Source organism: Tiliqua scincoides, chromosome 3, assembly GCF_035046505.1.
Source record: "Tiliqua scincoides isolate rTilSci1 chromosome 3, rTilSci1.hap2, whole genome shotgun sequence".
Taxonomy (NCBI): domain Eukaryota; kingdom Metazoa; phylum Chordata; class Lepidosauria; order Squamata; family Scincidae; genus Tiliqua; species Tiliqua scincoides.
In genome coordinates this window covers 66,922,957-66,948,268 of record NC_089823.1, presented here as the reverse complement: position 1 = coordinate 66,948,268, position 25,312 = coordinate 66,922,957, and the positions used below count along the sequence as shown (strand labels likewise).

The window sequence follows — 25,312 nt, the reverse complement described above, 5'->3', positions numbered from 1 at the left end:
TGAGATCTTAATAGTACTTGGTTGGGCTGATCAGGGACACAAATGGGATTTTTCTAGATTGCCAATGGTGATGGGGGAAATGGGATATCCGCTGAAGATTTCCGGCTGCTGGTTGGAGAAGGGAGTCAGCATTGTATTTTCCCACATCATTCCAACGCTGTTGGAGGGTGGGGGCTGCCAGAAGCATTAAGCCACTCTGATTCTGAGGGCCAAAAGGTAAGCTAGAAAGGATGAAAAAAGCACCAGAACATTTTACAAACACTAGGACTTGTGGTGCTGTGTGGCAAGTAACCCACCTTTTCAAGTGAACAACTTAAAGCATAACAATATGTGCATGAATATTGTTAGGACAAATGTATTGTCAGTTGTGAGAAAATATCTTTAAAGCATTTGGATTATTTTAAAGTTAATATTACAACTGTTTATGTAAAGATATAAAACAATAAAACTGTTCATAGTAATCATCCCATATAGTAAATATTTAATTCTATGTGAAAATAGCAAAAGAAATTGAACCTTTAAATTGAGACCTCCATTTTCATCAACTTTTGCAAAAAAAAAAAAAAAAAAAAAAAATTAAAAATGAGAGAAAATTGTCTTCCAGTCATATACTCAAGCTTAATAATAAGACTAATCATTCCAAGCAAATATAATTATGAGAAGAAAAAAGAGTAACTGGTTCTTTGTTTCAAATGTAAAATACAAACTGATGGATTTTTAAAAAATGTTTTTGGAATGTTTAATGTTGGGGAGACTTTAAATTCTGAAAGTGACACCTGGCATCTGGGGAAGGGTATTTTAATTTCCAACTTCTCTACTGAGATCTCTAAGACTCTTAATCAGGAAACAATAAATTATTGTATATGCTAACCCTTTTTGGAGCAGTGACTTTGTGTTTTATTCCGGGCTGCAATGACTTGCTGTACTTCCACTTGCACGTTTTTAATCTTTAAAATATTAATAGTAATTCCACATTGTATTTATTTGTATATACTGTATATTTGTAGTATAGGATCAAAAACTGTTGTACTGGATTGTTGCAGGAGGAAAACGAGAAAAAAAGTCACCACAAGGACCATTCAGATAGTGAATCAACAGCTTCCGATAAGTGAGTGTACAATGGGTTGTGAAAGGGAATTTTTAATTATTTTTTTCCTTTCTGCTTGTTCTGTCTCCACTATCTTCTTCATCTGAAAATGTGCTCCATTCCAGTTCCTTCTGCTTGTGTCATGTAATTATGAATGCTGCTTCTTCTTTTTTTCTGTCACATTTAATTCTTTTGCAGATGCATGAGGGTTTGTCTTCCTTAGTGCAAACCAGGGTATGTGTGTAAATGTCACTGTTATGTGGGTGCAACTGGTTTGGTGGCTGGGTAATCAGCCCTAGTCATATGGTGGTCACATTCGCTTCTGTGCACCCCTGCAGCATGGAATTGCAGGGTGCAAAAGTTGCTCCACACTTCTAGGAGTGTGTGTGAAGGGGCCTTCGGTGGGAGACAAAGGCGCAAGTCTTGTTATGCAGAGCTAGGCCATACAATGTCTGAGATAAATCAGAGGCTTTTTTTCTTTTTGCCAAGATCATTGGCAGTGAAAAATGTTGCTAACAAAAATTGTTGAGGGAAAGGCTGTTTGCCACCTTTAGATAAAAACTCTGGAGTTTCTCAGCCAAATATGTTTTCAAAAGAATGTTGCAAAGTTCCAAAAGATAATTGCACAGCAAATTGAAATTAAGGAGATAATTATTATGGATTGTTAAGAGTTTTCCCACTCATTTTTATCTATAACACATATTAGCATATTTAAGAGTTTCAAAAAATGTAGTTATTCTAAAATGGTTTTTACTGCTTCTGTTAACATTTGTATAGCCTTGACAGTCTGCTAGGTGTAATGCGGAATACAGAAGTGACTGCCTGAATGGCAACCATTATGTCACGTACAAATGACTCTAAACAGTGCTTCTCAAACTCCTACAAGGGAGTTGGGAGCACTGTAAGTTGTTGTGGAGGGAGGGGGAAGGCAGCAATGCGATCTCTAGGATTGCACTGCTGCCAGGAATGGGAGGGGTTTTTTCTAGTTATTCACAACCAGCGCTGCAGTCCTGGGGGATCCAGGGGGGTCTGGGGAGCCCTCAACAGTGCTCCCCGTGTCTGCAAAAGTGTAAAAAATTTTTTTTAAAAAAACAGGCGCTTCCGGTTTTCGCAATGAAACCGAAAGGGTCCATTCTTTTTCTTTTTCTTATTTTTTAACACTTTTGCAGGCACAGGGAGCCCTGCGATGTGCTCCCTGAAGCGCCCAGGACTGCAGCGCTGGCTGCAGGTAAGTAGAAAATCTCCCACCTGTCCTCAGCAGCAGCTGCGCAACCCCGGGGATCACGTGGCTGCCTTGCTCCCGCTCTGTACCCCTTAAAGGGGCATTGGCCAGTGCTTCCCAGGCTGCAGGTCGCAGCCTACCAGTGTGGGAAGTATTGCTCTAAGAACATCTAACATTCTTAGCTTCATGGAAAAGAGTGTCCTGATATATTTACACATTTGCTTATTTTTTAAAAGATGCATTTTAAGTGACTTCATATATCATTCATACATACCCTTCATACATTTACAATCATACATTCATAATCAAACAGCAGTTTCTTAAGTGGAAGACTTTATCTGGTCCTGGGTCCATAGACATAAATGAATTTTTTGTGTTTCAGCTAAGCAAACAAGTTTAACCCCTAATTTAGCAACTTTGCTTTCAGTAAATTGGCTATAGAAGGCTAAGAAGTTTGAAAATAACTATAACTGAAAATAAGATGGTTTGTGAGCAGTTTTGAATTCTTTGTGGCCATGAGCAGTGAACTTGTGGTATTGTATTTAAAGAATATCATGTAAACAGAAATCTGTGAGAATTTGCATATGAGCAGTTCAATTCCTTCTATGCCTATTCCCTCTTCAGTCTCTTGCACTCCTACCACTCCTTATGTAGCAAATCCTTCTTTTCGCATCTCACCACCACCACGACAACATTCTTTTTCTCAGTCAGATTAAAATTTGGCTGTTGTTATGCTATACATAATCCTATGTAACCACTGTGTAAACTTTTTTGTTGAAAAGCAGTAAATAAATCTTTTTAATTTTAAAATGATATCCTCTGTTCTCTGTACCCTGTCTGACAAACAACCCCAAGTGTCCCTACATCTAGAGCAGGGGTGCTCAAACTTTCAACTTTAGGGATGCTGGACCTTTAACAAGTGTATAGAAGCGAGAATTGCAGCAGGTGCAACCTGTCATCCCACGGATGACAAGCTGCACCTGCTGAAATTCTCTCTTCTATACACTTGTTAAAGGTCCAGCATCCCTAAAGTTGAAAGTTTGAGTACCCCTGATCTAGAGTGTTAATGTTTTTTAAAGCTTTCAGTTAGCAGGAATACAAGTGCGCACCACTTAATGACGGGGATAAGTCCTCCAATCCCTGTTGTTATGCGATTAGGTCATTAAGTGAACATTCAGTCCAATCTATTGCCTTTGTTGTGTAAACAGACACTCCCTGCCAGACACTAGAAGGCTGCGTAGGCTACTGGGGATAGATTGCCTCTTCTTTGCATTAAGAGCCTCTCTGTTGTGTAAACGGACACTCTGCTGCAGGCTATGGGAGAAGCGATTGCCTTATTAAGAGCATCTTTATTGGGCTTTGATCACCGTTGTAGATGAGGTCTGTTGCTAAGTGGTGCACGCCTGTACTCATACCTAACAACTCAGCAGCCTGGCCTCTGCAGTTGTTTCTATTTTGAATTCCATAAATGGAAGCACTTGCTATCAGTAGCTTGTGTGGCTTTCAGCAGAGTCTACTTCACTCTTTTTTAAATTTGTCAAATATCTGAGTTTTTGTCTTTTTCCTGAAAATGTGCGTTGTCTGTGCTTTAATTCAGTAACATTTGTTTGTTTCATTTATACCCTGTTTTTCTCCCCAATGGGCACCCAAAGTGGCTTACAAAATAAAAGGGTATAATGAATAAAATGTAACAAAAACATAAAACATTTAATTTTAAAAGTTTAAAAGTAGTATTAAAAGGTGCTGTTTTACAACCTTATTTCGACTGCAAATCTATTCACACTTACCTGGGAGTAAGCCCCATTAACTATAATGGTATTTACTACAGAGTAGACATATGATTGGGCTCTAAGTGTCATTGTCAGATAGGTATATGCTGAGTTGATAGGCTTCTATGTACACGAGCTATTAAAGTTAACATTTGAAGAAATGTGTTTTTCAATCTTGTTTAAAGTATTTTATTAAAAATAGGACAGTAGCATGAAAACACAAAGCTAGTAAAACATACTTTAAAAACCTAAGCAAAACCTTTAAAATAGTTATTGTTATTTCTTATTTGTATACTTTATTTTCAGTTCTGGGAGGAGGAGGAAAGGACCTTTTAAAACTATCAAATTTGGGACCAACATTGACCTTTCTGATGATAAAAAGTAAGTAAAGCTGCATATGTTAAATTAATGGTCAGAAGAGATCAAGCTTTGAATAATATTCCTGTACTATGTTGCCAAAACTGATTTACTAGACCCTGAATTAGTAGGACTTTATTATTTAGCATGCTACTTGTTCAACATAGCTTCCTTGAGGAAAAAAGTTCAAAACAGAAGTTCAGCATCCTGTTTTCCCGGACACATAACTGAAGGGACCTCAGTATGTCATTCAATAGGGCTGACTAAAATTCTAGCAGAATTTGTAGTCTAATCTTGATTGTTCTGTACTTGAGCTGCTTAGGTGCACCCTAGTGCTTGGGATTTCCTGGTGGAAATTTGACTTTGTTTTTCCTTTGAACTGCAGGCCTCCATATCACAAACTGATTTTTGGAGCTTTATCAGTTTTTAAAGTAGTTTCTTGTGTGATGGTGGGGGTGAATATTGTTCAGGAAACAAAGCTCCCTTGCTCATGTAGCACTGGTATGTTTGTTGAATTGTAGCCAATAGGGCACGCTTTACATCAAGTGCCTGGTGAATGTGAAACATCACATTCTATGACAAAATGAGAGAGGTTTACTCCCTGGCCCTTTCAACAAGTATGTTACTGTACTAAAACCCTAACATGGATCAGCTGAGTCAGAACTGGCTTCCAAGTATCATCCAACATACTGTCAGTGACAAATACCAGCTCATTTTCCAATAGGTGATGGTCTTGCTGACCATTTACTTGGCTTGGCCAAAAGCAGAGTCAGTACCAAGCTTCTGCTGATCCCACCTCTAGCATTTCATTGACTGGAGGAAGCCTGGACAGGAAACAGCTTACAGAGATACACAAAATCTCCTTTCATCCTGATTTCTTCCACTAATAACATCTCTATAGTAATTTAGATTTTTGCTGTATGCAGTGCATAGTTTTCAAGGCTGATTTGTAGGGAACTGTTATTTTGTTTTACTTTCCACAGTATCTCATAAATGTGTTCACTGCTTCACAACAGGTGGAAGTTGCAGCTCCATGAACTGACAAAGCTTCCTGCTTTTGTACGTGTGGTATCGGCAGGAAATATCCTCAGTCATGTTGGTCATACAATCTTGGGAATGAATACAGTTCAGTTGTATATGAAAGTACCTGGTAGCAGGACACCCGGTAAGTTATGAAAGAGAGAGATTTGATTCATAGAGCACACGCAATTAAGCACTCCACTGTAATCTTATTTTGGCAATTTCTTAATGCTCACATTTTGCAACTTGGTTACTAATAATAGGTCTGAATTATAGCTGTATGCATCTTCCAAATTCTATAGATTTTCTTTGTAAAGTACCTAAGCCAAAGGGATTCTGAAGTCAGTATATATATAATAATATAATCACTGACATGAGAAGATTTGTTTCAAAGACATGTATAGATCACTGAGGAATTTTGTGTCTCACTGAATAGCTGTGGTTTAATTTATTAACTCTGTCAGATTACTCAAATGAAAAAAATCATTTATAGTTAGGTCAGAATTATTGAAATGAAAACTATTTTTTAAAGTTTGCATTGGACAGAGTGTGCAATGAAGTATTATTTCTCGTGTACTGATTGATGATCAATTTCCAAGTCCAAATGAAACTGCTTGTTTCACCTTAAATCCCTGGGGGCACAGTCCTAACTCCTTATATCAGTGCTTTCCAGCACTGGCATAGGGGTGCCAATGGGACATGTGCTGCATCCTGCAGTTGAGTATCACTTATGGAGGCCTCCTCAAAGTAAGGGAATGTTTGTTTCCTTACCTCAGAGCTGCGTTGCCTTTATGTCAGTGCTGGAAAGCACTGACATAAGGGGTTAGGATTATGCCTTTGGTGGTCTAGAGCCTGGATACCTTTTTCCATATCTACCTACTCTCACACTTGAGCAACATAAGGTACCTTTTCTGAAACAGGGCTTTCTTGGTTTCCATCATTTGTAGATTGCCCTGCCTAGGGAAGCCCACCTAATTCGGCTACCATATGCTTTCTAACACCTGGCCCAGACTTGGCTTTTAGCAGAGATTTTAGAGATGCTATGGTTGAATTGTTTATCAGTGATGTTTATGAGTGAGTAAATACTTTTAGTTTCTATATTTATTTTATTTGTACGCCACATTGAGTGCCTTTAGCAGAGTCGAAAAGCGGGGTATGTATTAATTAATTAGTTAGTTAGTTTGGGGCTAGATAGTTTTATTTTCAATTCGTATTTTTATGTCTCTTGTGATTATTTTATTTAACAATAAATAAGCATCTAACAGAACAGAAAGGTGGCCTATGCATTCCTTTACTAAAGATAATATAATAGTTGAAAAGAAGGATATTATCTAATGAGTAGAGGGATTTGGAAATTGTGTTATTTACCTTACTCAGAAGTAAGCCCATTGAGTTCAGTAAAACTTAGGGTGTAAACCTATCTTACTCATCAGAAACGAACACCTCTACTAATGAGTACCACTGCTGGTCTGTGGCAGGAAAACAAAAAATCCTTTAGCATTTTAATGACAAATTTACAATCAAATATGTCAAGTAGCTTCTAGCCCAGTGGTTCCCAGTGGGAGCTTCTAGTGGTTACCAAACTGTGCGCCATGGCGCACTCCCAGGGGTTCTGCAGGATGTCCCCTGTCATCCCTCCTACCAGCTCTCCTAGGCACTACCATCTTGGATCTCATGAGATCTAAGATAGTGGCACCCAAATCTTGCAAGTCTGGGGCACCACCAGCTTGGATCACACAAGATTTTGCAAGATCCAAAATGATGGCACCTGGCTGAGCCAGGAAGAAGAGGCTGTGGGGGCATTGTGCCCCAGAAAGTTTGGGAACCATTGCACTAGCCTACAAGAATCTATGCCCAAATAAATGTTTTACTATTTTAAGGTACCATAAGATTCTGGTTTTTGCTGGCTCTTAGTGCTCTATGTTCTTAGAGTGTGCTGCAAACATGTCATTCCTGTTTGTTTTTTTCTTATAAATTTCAGGTCATCAAGAAAATAACAACTTTTGCTCAGTCAATATAAATATAGGCCCAGGGGATTGTGAATGGTTTGTTGTTCCGGAAAATTATTGGGGCGTCATGAATGACTTCTGTGAAAAGTATGTTCTGTATTCTGCACTTTCATATGCTGTGGTTCTGATTACTGTGCAATTCATATGTGTACCTCTAAAAGTACTATGGTGATGCTTATTTTAGAGAACATATTGTGCATTTCCTCTGTCCTGTCTAATAAATTACTTTTTCATCTCCTTCTTCTGGTACCTTCTGTGCATTTCAGTGCACAAACAATGGGGTGGAGATGTTGTCTGGTTCCATGCAGCATTATTGTGACCAAGACATAAAGGAATTGTAGACAAAACCCAATAATACCAGTGAACATTCTTGCACAATTACTGAAACTGTATTCCTGAAACCAATAATATAGATATTTTAAAATATAGTCCAGTAATTATCTTTATAGTGTCCTGTATAAATATGTTGGAGCCATTTCTTTTGAATTAAAGTTGTTCACTGGAAAGTGAAAGCTCACTATCTGAACAAGTATACCAATAATCCTAATCCAGTTCTCATTTAGCCCCGGGACCCACTTTTTAGAATGAGAATCTGTCAGGACCCACTGTAAGTGATGTCATGACGGAAGTGACATCATCAAGCAGGACAATTTTTTACAATCCTAGGCTGCAATCCTACCCACACTTACCCAGGAGTAAGTCCCACTGACTGTCATTGATAAAAGAATATACATAGTACCTTGTTAAAAGTACAGGTCTGTGACATTTCCCTAAATGCAGTCACATTCCATGGTAGCATCAAGTCTAATATATTGGAAATAGAATATTAAAATGAATGGGGCCCCACCTGAAATTGGCTTGAGACCCACGGTTTGAGAAACACTGTCCTAATCTGTAAAGGTTGTGGTGGTCTTTTTTTCTCAAGTGTGTAGAACATTTTGGATTGACTTAATTTTTTGTTTGTAGGATATATGTGTTGTCAATATTTTGAGTGCAACTTTTCCTTTTTCAGAAACAATATGAATTTCCTCATGGGCTCTTGGTGGCCTAATCTGGAAGATTTGTATGAAGCCAATGTCCCAGTTTATAGATTTATTCAAAGACCTGGAGATTTGGTGTGGATAAATGCTGGGACTGTTCATTGGGTACAGGCTATTGGCTGGTGTAACAATATTGCATGGAATGTTGGCCCTCTTACAGGTATGACACAATATATTAAATTGGCATAATTTAGAAACACAGAAAAATTTCAACTTCCAGTTACTTGGTTATGAATATGATATGGTGATCAACTGTGTGATATGAAGGGGACAGAAATTAAAGTCACATGTTGATTTTTACCATATGTGCCATGGTTCTGAGAAGTTTCCAGAAGAAAAAAGTCCTTTTCTGAGAATATCAAATAGTGTTTGTGCTTCAAAACTAACAATTTTCAATTTATTGATTTACAGTGTCATATATAGTGTTTAGGAGTCTGTGAATAGAATAACATAGTCTTGAGTTGTCAAATCTTGAGCCAATTAAAAAGCAAAAGCCAATTAACCCATTTTTGCCCAGCCCACATTTGGTCCCTCTTGCATAAATGCAACGTTGGGCAGAAATGACTTAAAAAGCAGAAGCAGCAGGGTGGGGCTATCCAGTGTTTTGCACTGAGTGTCATATGTATGACTATATGCTTCTGGGGCATGTCATAAGTGAGTGCAAGCATCTGCAGGGGCTTAGGGAATGAGTCTGCTCCCTTGAAGCCTTGGTTGCTGACCTGGGGAAGCAGAGGCAGGCAAAGAGGGACCATTGTGAGACTTCAGGGGACATGCAGGTATTGTCCCACCCTCAGGGGGGCAGCTTCCCAGCTGCCGGGGTAGGAAGTCTCAGGGCTAGAGGACGCCATCCTGGAGAAGAAGCAAATAATCCTGTAGGGGGGACTCCTTCAGGGGATGAATCCATATCCAATCACACTAAGAATACTTCTCAGCAGGAGAGGGGTCTGGAGCTTCTTGTAGTGGGTGATTTGATTGTCATAAACATAGAGAGGGGTGTCCGTGATGGTTTTGAGAACCGCATAGTGACTTTCCTGCCTGGTGCGAAGGTTGCGGACATCTTGTCTAGATACGCTGGTAGATAATGCTGGGGAGAAGATAGCCATTGTGGTGCATGTCAGTACCAGTGACGTGGGGAAATGTAGCTGGGAGGTCCTGGATGACAAATTTAGGCTGCTAGGTAGGAGGCTCAAAGCCAGGACCCCAAAGGTAGTGTTCTCAGAATTGCTATCTGTTCCATACTACCAGGGCCAGCTAGGCATGCAGAGCTCAGAGGTCTCAATGTGTGAATGAGGTGGAGGTGTCAAGAGGAGGGGTTTAGATTTGTCAAACACTGGGGAATGTTTTGGGCAAGCCAGGCCTGTACAAGAGGGATGGGGTTCACTTGAACCAAAATGGAAGCAGACTGTTGGCACGTAACATTTAAAAGGTGGCAGAACAACTTTTAAGCCATCTCTGTCCAACTTGCATATATGCAACAGGGATCAAATGTGGACACCAGTGGGCTGGGCAAAAATGGGTTAAACTAACAGGAGCCAAGGGGCATCTGGTTCAGGACTCCTCATCCCTATGGAATGAGGATAGGAAAGTTGGAGAACAACAAGATAGTGACAGAATAGAAATTGGAGTGAAAGCATGATGGGATGTGATAGCCAGTCCAGCAGAATGAGAGGCTGCAGAGATAAAAGAGCAAATAAGCAGCCCATCTTAGGGGATTCTGTATACAAGTTCTATTATACAAATGCCTGAAATCTCCAAGCAAAGATGGGAGAGTGTTTGGTGGCTAGGGAGGGATTATGCCCATTAATGTTGTGGGCATAATGGAAACCTGGTGGAATGTGGACAACCAGGCTATGAACTCTAAAGGAGGGACAGGGAGGGTTGTGTCAGAGGTGGGCAATTTTCACAGTGGAGAGAAGTGAAAAGCAGTGTGCCTCAAGGATCTGTCTTAGGACCAGTGCTTTTCAACCTATTCATAAATGAGCTGGAGATGAGGTTAAGCAGTGAGGTGGCTAAATTTGCGGCAATACTAAACTTTTCCAAGTGGTGAAGACCAGAAGGGATTTTGAAGAGCTCCAGAAGGATCTCTTCTGGATTCTCTGGGAGAATGGGCAGCAAAATGGCAGATGCATTTCAATGTAAGTATGTGTAAAGTAACACCCATTGGGGCAAAAAATCAAAATTTCACATATAGGCTAAGCGCGAACGCAGGAGTGTCAAACTCGTTTCATACTGAGGGCCAAAGTTAGCATTCAGGGCACCTGTTGAGGGCCGGAAGTGATGTCAATAAGCAGAAAGTAACATCATTAAGCAGCTGATGGCCAGAAATCAGCACCTTGCTCTCATATACAAGTTCATTAACTGCAAATGACAGAAGAGAAAATATGCAAATCTTGATCATATTTCAAGATATGGGAAAGCCCCATTTTCATGTGGGCCGCTGTGGTAACACCTCAGCACTGCTCGGCAGCTGAGAACCTGAGGGCCGGATAAAAAGCTTCCAGGGGCCACATCCGGCCCCCGGGCCTTATGTTTGACACCCCTGCCTTAATGGGTTCTGAGCTGTCTGTGGCAGATCAGAAGAGAGATCTTGGGGTGCTGGTCTTTGACAGCTTGATGGAAGTGTTGACCCAGTGTGCAGCGGTGGTGACAAAAGCTAATTCCATGCTTAGGATCATTAGAAAAGGTATTAAGCATAAAACGGCCAATATTATAATTCCATTGTACAAATCAATGGTAAGGCCACACCTGTAGTATTGTGTCCTGTTCTGGTTGCCATATCTCAAAAAAGATAAGTATGTGCAACCTCCTCATTTTAGAAATAGGCTACCTGAGAAGGTCAGATGCAAGGGAGTGACACCAGGATGCAGGTACCTTGTTGTCTTGTGTGCTCCCTGAGGCATCTGGGAGGCCACTGTGAATACGGGAAGCTGGACTAGATGGACTTTTATCCTGATCCAGCGGGTCTCTTATGTTATCCATTTAAGGGTCAAGGAAATGTAGCATTTTAACTTGGTAGGTAAAACTATGATTTATTTTTTATTATAAAAACTATTAAAGAGCCTTTACTACCTTTCTTATCCCATTCCTTCTATTTTGTAGTAGCATATGGTTTGAAAAATATTATCAAAGTAATTTACTTGGAAATCTAAGTTTAATAGTTTGGATATGAGGAATTACTGTTCTTTTTTGAGAATAACTGCAACTTAAATAGTCTTTTTCAAAGCTGCTTAAATTGATACCTACATGTGTTTTTTTCCCTTCACTTTCTTATAGCCTGTCAATATAAACTGGCCGTTGAACGGTACGAATGGAATAAATTGCAAAATGTGAAGTCAATAGTACCTATGGTTCATCTTTCCTGGAACATAGCACGAAATATCAAAGTCTCAGATCCAAAGCTTTTTGAAATGATCAAGTAAGTACATTTTAAATCAATGAACTTGTTGATTTGGAGTCATTATTATAATTTGCTAGGTCTTAATTGGCACAAAAAAGGGTGCAGAGATCAGTACTGTTTGCAGAACAAAGCAGGAAGATTCTGACATAAAGAGATTGTTTTATATATTGCCAAAAGTTCAGTCAATACTGAACAGAGGTTTGTCCAATGGATTTTAAAAATATTTTTAAAGGGCAGGGCTAATGTAGGAAAATGTTTCTTAAATTGGATTCTTACCTGAAACAGATTTCTGATCACCATTTTTGACCAAGTAATGTGTTAGTTACAGATCTACCTTGATTGCCAAAATCGAAATTCTTATTTCCAGATAATTCATTCATTCAAGGCACAGCATAGAATAACATACCAAATACCAGTGACATCACTCACTGTCCCACCATCCCACATACTAACGCATTTGAATTCACAACTCAGTTGCAAAGAAGCCTCACAGCTGATTATAAAAAAAGGGGAGAACCCAGCCACACCTAGTGGCAAAAGAAGACTTTTAAGTGTTCTGTCTGTCTGCAGCCAAACATGCTGCCCTCTGGTGGCTGAGAATGGCATTGCTGTATATTTCTTTTTTTAAATGAAAGACTTGAAGCAATTACAGCAAATACTTACCATGTGTTGAGACTACTGAATATGTTCTGGTTGCAGGCAACTATAACTAGGATTTTTCTAATAGTTCAATAATGGGATAGATCTTAATTCCTGGGGAGTACCACCTCTGGTAGCTGGGCAGGGTCATTGATTAACAACCAAGGAGGAATGGGACTTCAATTCCCAGATCAGCCCTGCCAATTTGTAGGGGCTTGTTGGAGCTCATCTTTGAGTTTACTCATTAAGCAGAACTTTGCTTAAGACTCGCCTTCCCTTCCCCTTCTGACATCCCTAGTTATGTTGATTGGAATGTCTTTACAGTGTCCTGATCCAAAGCAGGGAAAAGGGAGAGTTCCTTCAGCAATCTCTCTCCATTTGGAATCTAAAAGGAGTCTGACAGATTATCTTCCTTCTCCTTCTAGAGAATGGAAGTATACAAAAGAGTGACATTGGTGTGTAGACATTGATAGGATGTGCTCTTTGTACTGCTACCAACTTTCTCCTCACCCTTCAAACCAGCATAGGAGATGGGAATGTGACATCTATCTGCTTCTTTCCTAACAGCCACTCCTTCTTCATGGTCTCTGTGCAGTGACATTTAGTAAGAGTTCTGTACATGTGCAGAGGGAATTTTGGAAGCTTTGAGAGCTTTGTTGACCATTCTGCTCCTACTGTTAAGTTGGGGAAAAGCTATGCAATACCGTGTGCCTTGGGGGTGGAAAGAATGCCCAAACCAGTGGCATAGCTAAGGGGGTGCAGGGGGTAGCAGTTGCACCAGACATCAAGCTTAAGGGCGGCAACAAACTGAGCTTGACACTAGTGACCAAAATTGTGAAAATCTTGGTATGTATGAATAATACCATCATATATCTTGGAAAGGTAATTTAATGCAGAAAGCAATGAAATAAACTGTTTTGGAATATTTGTCTTCTATCAAACATTGTAGCCAATTAACCAGAAAATGAATGAAAACACAACTGCCTTATAGAACAAAAAGTGGATTTGCTTAACTCAAAACTGACCTATGAGGCTGATTGTTCTGAGTGCCAATGAGATGTTATTATGATACAGGATGGAACCAATAACTTTTATTTATTTATTTACTTAATTAATTAAATTTGATTTTGTCATGGAGGGGGAGCTACAAAATCTTCTTTGACCCCAGGTAGCAGATAGATGCCTTAGCTATGCCACTGACTGGGGGGAGGCAACATAGCAAGTGGGTGATGACCTGCTGGGGGGAGCAGGTGGGTTTCAATTTTCACTTTTAAAAAAACCGAGGCATGATGTCACTTCCAGTTGTGACATCACTTCCGGGGCAACATTTTGAGTTTGGCACCGCGCTACGCGATCATTAGCTACACCACTGGCCCAAACACTCAGTTTCAGCCATCACTAAACTAGCATCATGAGGATACTTTGTCTTCATCCCTCAGAAAAATTTATTACCTCAGTTTTGTTTTTATTCCCTACTTTTGTATTAGTAGTCGTTTTTTTTAAAAAAAAAATTATTTAAAATGTTATGGATAAGGGGAATGTAGATACTCCTCCTGGGGGTTGGTGGGGGTTGGACAGGCCGTTACAGGAGGAGGAGAGTTAATCATAGGCAGATCATCTCTCCTTCTGGTCCTTCCCCCAATTCTCAGATGCCTGGTGGTCTTGGCAGTGAGTCCCTGGATCTGAAGCTGCTGCTTTTGAATGCCAGGTTGGTGAATAACAAAACCTGCATCATCCGGGATTTAATCCTGGATGAGAAAGCTGACCTGGTATGTATTATGGAGACCTGGTTGGACATGGCGGGAGGAGTTAGTCTCTCCGAACTTTGCCCACCAGGTTTCCAGGTGTTGCAGCAGCCAAGATTGCAGGGACGGCGAGGGGGAGTTGCAGTGGTCTGTCGTGAGTCCATCTCCCTTGCCAGGTGCCCTGTCCAACAGTTTGCTGGGTTCGAGTGCCTGCATGTTGTGTTGAAAGGACTGGACAGGATTGGGATTCTGTTGGTGTACCGCCCGCCCTGCTGCCCAACAGTCTCCCTGCCTGAGCTGATCGGGGTGATCTCAAGGGTAGCATTGGAGGCCCCCTGCCTACTAGTGCTGGGGACTTCAATGTTCATGCTGAGGCCCCTGCAGTAGGTGCAGCTCAGGATTTCATGGCCGCCATGACAACCATGGGCCTGTCCCAGAAGATCTTGGCCCCAACACATACTGCAGGATACGTGTTGGACCTGGTGTTTACAGCTGGGCACGGGGGCAGTGATCTGGATGTAGAGATCAAAATCACTCCGCTGTCATGGACAGATCACTTCCTGGTAAGGTTTAGGCTTGTTGCGACTTCTTACCTCCACAGAGGCAGGGGACCGCTTTCTATGGTCTGCCCCCGGAGGCAAATGGATCCTGAAGGTTTCCTGAGGGCTCTGGGGGATTTCCCCACTGCCAAGACTGGCATCTCATCTGAGGCCCTGGTTGACCTCTGGAATAGGGAAATGACCAGAGCAATGGATGAGATATCTCCGGAGCGACCTCTGCCACATCGCAGACTCGGAGCGGCTCCTTGGTTCACTGAGGAGCTGCAAATGATGAAGCGGCAGGGCAGGCGTCTAGAGTGACGATGGCAGAAAACTCGAGATGAATCCGATCTGACACAGAGTAGAGCTCATTACAGAGCCTATTCTGTGGTGGTGGTAGCAGCAAAGAGATCTTTCTTCTCTGCTACCATTGCGTCTGCTGACAACCGTCCGGCAGAGCTGTTCTGTGTGATGCGGGGCCTCCTCCATCAGGCCCCTCCAGTAGACCAGGAAGAACACACAGTCAGCCGCTGTGACGTGTTTGCACAACATTTTGCAGATAAAATCCATCGTATTCGTCACAACTTGGATACCACATTGACAATGTCTGACGATGTCCCCTTGGCAACTGCTTGTCCAGTGTTGTGGGATTCTTTTCAGCTTGTACAGCCTGAGGATGTGGACAGACTCCTTTGGAGTGTGAGGCCATCTGCCTGCCTACTTGACCCTTGCCCAGCTTGGCTGATAAGAGCTGCCCAGGGTGGACTGGCTGAGTGGACAGGGAGGGTAGTCAACATGTGCTTTGAAACGGGCGTAGTTCGCCCCCTCCTGAAGAAGCCCTCCCTGGATTCCACTATGTTAGACAACTACTGGCCAGTCTCCAACATTCCGTTTCTGGGCAAGGTAATTGAGCGGGTGGTGGCATCTCAACTCCAGAGGGTCTTGGATGAAGCGGATTATCTGGATCCTTTTCAATCTGGTTTCAAGCCGGGCTTTGGGACGGAAACTGCCTTGGTCACCTTGGTGGATGACCTACATCGGGGACTGGACAGGGGGAGTGCGTCTCTGTTGGTCCTGCTGGACCTCTCAGCTGCTTTCGATACCATCGACCATGGTGTCCGTCTGGGCCGATTGGCCGAGTTGGGAGTTGGAGGCACTGTTTTGCGGTGGTGCCGCTCCTACTTGGAGGATCGGTCCCAGAAGGTGGTGCTGGGGGATGCCTGTTCGACACCCTGGCCCTTGAGGTGCGGGGTGCCACAGGGCTCAATCCTGTCCCCCATGCTATTTAACATCTACGTGAAACCACTGGGAGAGGTCATCCGGGGGTTTGGAGTGGGGTGCCGTCAATATGCCGATGACACCCAGCCCTATCTCTCCTCCAGGGTGGCTGTTGAGGGCCTGGAGCACTGTCTGGAGGCAGTGAGGATCTGGATGGGGGCTAACAAGCTGAAATTAAATCTGGATAAGACAGAGGCTCTCCTGGTTCAGAAATCCTCGATGCAGGTGCTGGACTATTGGCTTGTGCTGAATGGGGTTGCATTCCCCCTGCAGGAGCAGGTCTGCAGCTTGGGGGTCCACCTGGACTCATAGCTGCTGCTGGATTCCCAGGTGGCAGCTGTGGCTAGGGGGGCCTTCGCTCAGCTTCAGCTGGTGCGCCAGCTGCAGCCATACTTGGATCATGCAGACCTGGCCACAGTGATCCATGCCACGGTGACATCGAGGTTAGATTATTGTAGCACGTTCTATGTGGGGCTGCCCTTGAAGACGGTTTGGAAACTGCAACTAGTGCAGAATGCGTTGGCCTTGTAGTTACTGGAGCTAGGTGGTTTGACTTTGTCAGTCCACTTCTCCAGCAGTTACATTGACTGCCCATTCATTTCCGGGCCCAATTCAAGGTGCTGGTTTTGACCTTTAAAGCCCTATACTGCTCTGGGCCAGGGTATCTTAGAGATCGCCTACTCCCATACAATCTGGCTTGTCCTCTTAGGTCATCAGAGAAAGCCTTTTTACTAGTGCCGTTGCCTAGGGAGGTATGTGGGGCGGCAGCTAGAAATAGGGCCTTCTCAGTAGTGGCACCAATGCTATGGAATTCCCTTCCCCTTGACTTAAGAATGGCTCCCTCTCTTGAGACTTTTTGGCGAGGCCTGAAGACCCTTCTGTTTGAACAAGCCTTCTGTGTTCTTGGCCTTTTTAACATCTTTTCAGTATCTTTTAATTTTTTACAGGCCTGATTCTTTTATGACTTGCTGCTGTATGCTCTTTTTACATTTTTACTACTTTTTATCTGACTACTATTTTTATGATATGTGTTAATATGCTTTTATCTGTTTTTAAATTATGTTTTTAATCTGTTTTAATCTGTTGTAAGCTGCCTTGAGTCCCTTCGGGGAGAAAGGCGGGGTAAAAATAAAGTTGTTGTTGTTGTTGTTATTACTTTTTAAGCCGGCGCAAAGAAAATAAGCTCTGAGCAGCATGGGGAGGGTGGCAGAAGGTTGGGGGGAGGTGTTTATGAATGTGGGAGAGTGGAATGGGGGTTGGGACTGGTTTGGGAGGGGGCTTAGCGGGAGAGGCCTTCTCTGCCAAATCCTTTCGCCTGTGTTGGGCTCAAAAGTCTGACACGGGTTTCTCCAGGAAAGCAAAATAACTGATGCTGACTTGATAAGTCCATTGAGCAGGCTGGGGCTTTACTTAGCATATGGGGACAAAGGTCTCTTTCCCTTGAAGAGACCTCCTACCTGTGTGGATCCAGCACAGGATCTAGCCATAGCCATTTGGAGCCACTGCTCCTGTGTTGGATAGGATTGGGCCCTTAGATGTCCTTGAATTTGGACCTGGGCTCTGTTTGCCTCCTGTTGGGTTTGCTCACACTTTGCTGCCTTTCAGTCAGTCCTTGTCTCCTTCCCATTCTTCAAACTTACCCAGCAGCAAGTCAGAGGCAGCGGTGGCACATGCATTCTCGCTCTTTCTCCTTTTGGATGTCACTGAATGCTGGTTCCCAGAACTCCTTGGGAAATATGGTTCACTGCTGGGATGCCTAGAAAAACTGCATTTCCTTGGAATCCAGTATTCAATGGCACTTATATGCAGGGGTGCCAGAAACTGTTGATACTTTGTGCAACACCTGTGCTCTATCACCAGGTACATTTTGAGGCAAAAGAGAGCATGGAATTGGGGTTGGTGTAAGAGATAGAAGATGGATTGTTGTCTGAACTTATTGCTTAACCCAGTTATACATTTAAAGTCTTTTTGTGAGCACTCAAAGACTTAACTTCTTTAAAATCACTTCCTAGGAAAGATAATAAAGCACAACTTCACGGTTCTTTATCATTTAGGCAACATACTTTGTTTAAATTAAATATATTACATCAGTACCAGTTTACTTTAACCCACCCTGTTTCCTATTCTATTTTTGTGAAGCCATTTTGATGCTTGCAATATCTAATAAATAGAGTTATTTTCATGTGTCTTCTGTTACAGATATTGCCTGTTGAGAACTCTCAAGCAATGTCAGACTTTGAGGGAAGCTCTCATTGCTGCAGGAAAAGAGATCATATGGCATGGAAGAACAAAGGAAGAGCCAGCTCATTACTGTAGCATATGTGAGGTTGGTATTCTGAGAGTTAATGTTCAATATTTCTTTATAGTTTTTCTTCCTGTATGATCTGAACCTTATTGGCACTGTTCATTTCCCATATATATATATATATATATATAGAGAGAGAGAGAGAGAGAGAGAGATGTGCACATGTACACACACATAATTTGCACTGTAGGAGTATATCTCCCCTCCCACAGACCCTTCTGAGGTGCAAGCTACCTCTGTCAACCCTAATTGTAATAAAATCATCAGCAATATTAGCCAAAAGAGTACCTAGGATTTTTGCTTAAAGCTGGATCTGAAGTCAGTCGCACAACTTGAACTCAGTAGGGGAAGATACTTGTGTCTATGAAGAAGAAATACATCATCCTATGGATTTCCTCATTACATCTGCACAAAGCCTGTTGTAGGCTGAAAAAATATGTAAAAATTTAATACCTTCTCTATCTTCTTATTCTTGTGCAAAATCAACAGATCTGGTGGATGCTCCTTTCTTTAGAGGGTGGTGCAAGATCATAACTTGTATGTTAAACTGTTTGTATCCTAGGAGAGGAGGCATCAACAGCCTAGACTCTAGTTCTGTTCCTAGTGTTGAGGTAAGGTGTGGCCACTAGTCAGATATACACATATTCTTCCCTCCCTGTCCCCTTCTAGTTTACAAAATCCTAAGGAAAAGAATCAGATTGCTGTGGGGGAAATTATTCATTTATTTTCTTTCTCCCTTGCTTCTAAGAAAATGGCAGTGCTCAATTCCTATCATTAAAGGACATAGAATGCCCCATCACCAAAACTCGTATGTTGAGGCTTCTTTTAAAACCAAGTCCATGATCTCTAAAGTTTGTGAAGGGCATCCATTGCCATTATGAACTCCAGGCAAAAGCATTCCACAATTAACAAACTTAAAAATTTTATCAGGCAATGCAGGTGAAGTCCTCCCTCAGAGTTGTCATTCTTTAGGCATTTTGAGCATCCCTTGTACAGCTTCGAAAGACCAAGAGATAGGTCCTGTCAAGCAGTGGTGGTCCAAGATCTTTGGATCCCTGATGTGGGATGTCAGATGCTGCACCCAATTTCTCATCCCTGACTAATGCCTGGCTCAGCGATATTATACAAAAGAGCCTTTCCATTTTCAGCATGCTGTTTTTGTAAAGGGGGGGGGGGGAAATGAAGAGGACATACAGAAGCAAAGAGAGTGGTGCTTTTAGTGATCACTTGGAAGATGAGGGGACCATGGCAGCAGTGGATGGGAGGTGGCATTCATCCCACCCATTGATAATCCGCTGCATAAAGTTGACATTAGTTGACATTATAAAGCTGGCTCATTGACCAGTCACAGCAGCTTTTTTACAGCTATATGTATAATTAAAAACCTGAATATGTTACACCAAGTTGTTCTAGGACTCAGCTTTGCTTGTAAAAGGGCAGGAGGTCTGGTCTAGAGGGTAGAGCCTCCGTCTGCCTGAAGATAACATCCACAAGGTCGCCAGTTCGAGGCCGCCGGCACCGTGCGACCTTGAAGCAGCTGACAAGCTGAAGCCGAGCTATTCCATCTGCTCTGAGCGTGGGAGGATGGAGGCCAGAGTGTGAAGCCAGATCAGAATGAAACACCTGAATGTAGTGGTTCTTGAAAGAAAGAACCTTCTTTCAATTGTAAAAATCCCTATTTAATAAGGGATTTGGATAAGCCTGCCTATGTAAACTGCCTTGAATAAAGTCTTAAATAAAGACCAAGAAAGGCAGTATATAAATACCTGTTGTTGTTGTTGTTGTTGTTTGTTGTTGTTATTATTAATTCCAAAACTGCTGTGATTTTTTTTCCTAATCTTTTTGCACTATGAAAGTTTCAATGACGTTGATTTCTTTTTTGTGTCCAACAGGTAGAAGTCTTCAATCTGCTTTATGTCACAAATGAGAGTAATTCTCGGAAAACCTATGTTGTACATTGCCTAGACTGTGCACGAAAGATAAGCGGGAACCTGGAAAACTTTGTGGTGCTAGAACAGTACAAAATGGAGGACCTGATGCAAATCTATGACCAATTTACATTAGTAAGTAAAGTCATTAAGTGGTTGGATAAAATGTGGCGATTGTGAGATAGCTAAATAGGAATACTCTTAATGTGAGTTTAGCAAAGTGATTAGCAGTGCAATCCTTAGCATGTTTACACAGAAGTAAACGTCATGGAGCTCATTGAGGCTTTCTGTCTTGTAAACGTGCTTAGGATTGCAGTATAAGAGACTTAGCTGCAAAGCAGAACTTCATTGATTTGATGTCACCTCTGGCATAAACTCATTAGGTGGCCTTAGGCAAGCCACTCCCTCTCGGCCTCAACTCCCAGCTGCAATATTGGGTTATAATGCTTACTAACCTTACAGGGTTCTAACAAGAATGACATCAAAATAATATGCGTGAAGCAGTTTGGACACTCAGAAAATGCTTATGTACATGTTAAGAATTAAAAATATTGGTTCAGTTACACTTGCTGAACTGTCAAGAGAAGCAAATTACACTTGTTTGTCAAGAGATGCAAATTATATCCGGTAGGCAGTCCTTTATACAAAATAATTGTAATTTTTGAAAGAGGCAAAGTGCTACAGGATATATTCTTTTATAAAACCAAATATGTCTTGGTTTTGGGGGAGAACCCCTATTTCTTACATAAAGCAGGCATAGCTTGTTAGTTGTGTTAAGATATATGATACCCAGGTGTTTACTTTCTGTAACTTAAATAAATTTCTTCAGTCCCCAGTTAATGAGACCCCACACCACAGCCTGTGATACTTGTGTGTACTACTGCCTCTCACTGTCATGTTGCAATTGATCAGCAAATTGCATTCAGAAAGGCAGGATAGACGAAGAGGTCAGGAAGCAATTGCACAAATGCAAAGGACAGTGAGGATAGTTCAAGGAGGCTCCATAGATTAACTGTGCTTTTTCCCCAGTGGAAATTGCTCCTCCTCCTGGTCTGTACCTAACAAAGGTACTTCATTAAAGAAGAGGTAAAAGCCTCACTGGTTTATAGGGGTTTCTCCTACTCAATAGTCAGGGCAGGCTTAGCAAGGAATTTGAGAGCTATGACCTGGAACCAAGTTTTCTATTCCTGCAGTCTTCCTCCACAAGACGGGCCTAGCTATGATCTGTAGATATAGCACTTCTGCACCAAAATCTGTGAAAGCTTTTCAAACAGTTGCACATAATGGCAGCCGGGGCCCACTCATAGCTACTGGACTCAAAGCTAATGTCAAACTTTATGTGCTATTTAAAACATATCTCAACATGTGGATGTGAGGGAAATAGACTGAGTGCAGTGGCTATTGGCACAACTTGGTTGAACAGCATACAAAAAAGAGGGAGATAAGGTCCAACAGGTAACTTTTATTGTGGGAGTGGTAATACAATAGAGAGAGAATAAAAAATAAAATGCGATGTAATGTGTTCAGTACTTACCCAATTAGGCCTTAAACCTAAGTTACTTCTAGGTGATGAAAAGAAGAAGATACCTTTGAAAAGAAAGGGGTTGCATGATGATGCAAGCAAGGTGGGGAGAAAAGGAAAGGAAGCAAGACATAGGAAATCAGGAGGGTTACCCAGGGAAGTCGGAAAATTGGGAGTTTTGTGGTAGTGGAAGGGAGGGGAACTGGAGAAAAAGAAGAGCAAGAAGCAGGGTTCCAACTGCAGTGAAAAGCAGTTGCAGCATTGCAGTCAGCAGGAGGGTTAGTCCGTCCCACCATGTGGTGGTTCTTAACAACACTATAGGCACTTGAAGGGGTTTCTTTATGCTAATGGGAAGTCCAGCTGTTCAAGCAGCTTCAGTGACAGCTAAGGGCATGTACCTGGAGCTAATCTTGGGCCTCCCCTAGAACATTTTAAAAATAGACTGAGTCTTAAACTCATGAATACACGCACAGAACTTACACAAAGGAGGAAATAATAAGAGTTACTAAGTGTGTTGTTGGTTTGACTACACATGTGACAAGATAATGGAGCGATTTGTGGACCACTGGATAGGCTTGCCAAAGACCAAGGTTACCTATCTGCTGTTTTGAAGCATTGTAGGAATCATTAGGTTTGTAATCTGCCTTGACATCAGATCGTTAATACCTTGAAATGACATGGATTGGACAGGAAGGTAACAGTGAAATGGAAAACAAGGAGCCTGTGTTTTCTCTTATTGGATGGACAACATAAATGCTAGTTGTGATTTTGAAAGTTCAAAGGGGATGTGTGCCTTCAAGGCAACTGAAGAGTAGGGGCAGTCAGAAACATGTCAGTACATTGGAGAACCCTTGACACTTGGGGGTGGATTGTAGAAATTTCCATGTTTGAAGTGTTTAAATGCATTGCAAAGTGTCAAGAAAATGCATCATGTAGAAACATGCAGCATCTGTATGGAATCCTCAGAGGAGACAGTGCACTTCCAATTAATACCAGTATTCATTGACTTTTTACATGTATGGACTGAACAAATGCATCATAACTACCACATTTTCAAAAGTAAAGTTATATTTTCTTTTTTCAGGCACCTCCATTGCCATCATCTTCATCTTGACATTTTTCCACGGACATTTACATAAAAAACTTTTCTGATATTCAGGAAGTGACCCAGTTCTGCACCACTGATTTTTGTAGCGATCCCATAAGGCTGCTGGCTGAAAGCTGTGTCTATGCAACCTTCCAAGTGCGGAGTGTCAACCAACTGGACGGGAGAGAGCACAGCTCCTACTCCAGAATTCAAAATATGGAAAGCTCATTCAGCTGAATTTAAAAAAAAGAATTCCACGTTTTGTATATATCTGACAAAACTGGCAACATTATACAGACTACTGACTTGAAGACCACCTCTTTTGTATTTCTCTGTTTCTGGGCTGATGAATTGGTTTCATCTTTCCTCCCCTTCCTTCAGAATTTTCTCTTGGAAAAGTACTAGCATAGCTGGTCATTTCTTTGTAAGGTAGTTAGAATTTTAAGTCTTTCCTTTGGGCTACACTTTTTTTTTTTAATGTGAAAGGTTAGGTGATACTTTTTTTTTTACTGCTTTTATGTTATCCTGTCTTGTTTTGAAACCATGATGGTTATTTTTGTTTCCTAAATAAAATTTAAAAAAAAATTAACAGCCAAGTCACAAAGATAAATGGGTTGCACATAGACTAAAGAATAAACTTCAGATTTGTGATTTTGTTTCTAATCTTGATGTAAATTTACACTATTTATAAATACATATTTATTGCTTGAAAATATTTGTGAATGGAATGCTGTTATTTTTTCCAGATTACCTGCCATTGAAATTTTAAGGAGTTCTGTAATTTCAAACACTACTCCTATTACATTTTCTATATGTAAATAAAACTGCTTAGCATTGTACAGAAACTTTTATTAAAATGGTTTAATGTTTAAAGTTTTTGTATTGTTTGAGTTTTAAAAAGAATTTATGTACAGTGCCCAGTTTTTGTTGATTTTTTTGAATCTAGTTATATATATATATATATTTTATATATACTCTTGTGCGTGTGTATATATAATATATATAGAAAACTGAATATAAATATATGTATAAAGAACTAGAGCCTAAATTTTTCTTGTTTTTAAGTTTTACATCGATGGTAGATTTGAGGTGTCTACTGTAAAGTATTGCTTACAAAACTATGATTATTTTTAAAAGAAAATATATGGTATGTATCCTCAAGAAATGATATGTCCTTCAGACTGGTTTATTGTTAAATTGCAGTTCTTGCAATTACAGACAAATAGCTGATGCCAAATTGTAGTAGTAAGAAATAATATAGCTAACAGCTCCAAAAGAATTATATAATTTTAATAGGATTTAGAAAATAAGACACCTTGAAGTTTAGCAAGGAATGATAGAGTATTGATGAGAATCGTACCTTAGAGCACAACCAAAACAAAATTTGTACATTCCGGTGGCTCCTTTTAACAAGTGCAAGGCTAAGTTATCTTAAGTACAAATCATGCTATGTTTCTGCTTGTTTTGTAATTCAAATTCATTGATACAGCTCTTAAACCATTAAGAGTCCTTTAGAACATCTTATTTGTTTGCAGTTTAAGTTAATGGTAGTATTTTATTAAGTTGCTCCCATTCTTTCTCAATTGTTACTTGGAAACACATTAAATTTCAATCCAAGATCTTCATTCATCCCAGTGGATCAGTTTACTGATTTATCACGTTCTGCACTGAGTGAACAGATACTTGTTACTTCCGTAAATGTGGTATCCTTTTGATGTTGCTGAAACAAAGAATCAAATAGATCAGTTAACACAGTGGCTCCCAGCGTTTTTTCACTTGCCAACTCCTTGGCAACCCATTTCCATAAATTGTACCCTTCATATTTAGCAAAATATTTGTAATATAGTTGCTGTTATTTCGAATTTATGTTTTAAACTACTGATCCATATTCGATAATTCAAGAAATGATGGCCAGAACTAGCAGTTGCTGGAACTTTTGTAGCCAGCTAGCTGCATTCCTTCCTACCTTGCCAGCCCTTCAAGGTATTGTAATATAGTCCTGCCTTTTCCCATTATTCAATTCTTTTTCAAGTCCCTCTAAAGAACCTGGCAAGTATTCTGGTGGTACATATACCCTAGATTGGGAACTACTGAGTTAACAGATTTAAGGCCCATTCCTATCCAACTTTCTAGCACCAGTGGAGCCACATGCAGCCCCAAGGTAAGAGAACAAATGTTCCCATACCTTGAGGAGGCCTCTGTGACTGCCCCCAGTGATGGCCCCCCCCGCAGGATGCAGCGTGTGCCTCATTGGTATATCTGCACCGGCCCTGAAAAAATTGGATAGGATTGGGCCCTTAACTGGGTACCAGTTCAGCCCTATACTTCCAAACACCATAACCTGTGTTAGGCCTTTTCATTAACAAGA

General features: G+C 41.1%; 1 protein-coding gene across 5 annotated transcripts in view; it reads left to right on the top strand.

The window, feature by feature from the left end:
* KDM6A (lysine demethylase 6A) overlaps positions 1 to 23,779 on the top strand; it is a 179,646-nt gene extending 155,867 nt beyond the window's left edge. For 3 of the 5 annotated variants that reach the window (XM_066618809.1, XM_066618808.1, XM_066618812.1), the window contains 10 exons: positions 58 to 216; positions 1,044 to 1,108; positions 4,385 to 4,459; positions 5,452 to 5,600; positions 7,437 to 7,551; positions 8,477 to 8,664; positions 11,778 to 11,919; positions 18,302 to 18,428; positions 20,300 to 20,470; positions 22,942 to 23,779. In XM_066618809.1, coding sequence (XP_066474906.1) covers positions 58 to 216; positions 1,044 to 1,108; positions 4,385 to 4,459; positions 5,452 to 5,600; positions 7,437 to 7,551; positions 8,477 to 8,664; positions 11,778 to 11,919; positions 18,302 to 18,428; positions 20,300 to 20,470; positions 22,942 to 22,971 — 1,221 coding nt within the window. In that variant the 3' untranslated portion in view covers positions 22,972 to 23,779. The remainder of the gene's footprint in view (positions 1 to 57; positions 217 to 1,043; positions 1,109 to 4,384; positions 4,460 to 5,451; positions 5,601 to 7,436; positions 7,552 to 8,476; positions 8,665 to 11,777; positions 11,920 to 18,301; positions 18,429 to 20,299; positions 20,471 to 22,941) is intronic. The other 2 variants (XM_066618813.1, XM_066618811.1) reach the window with 1 other exon arrangement.
* The last annotated feature ends 1,533 nt before the right edge of the window (positions 23,780 to 25,312 follow it).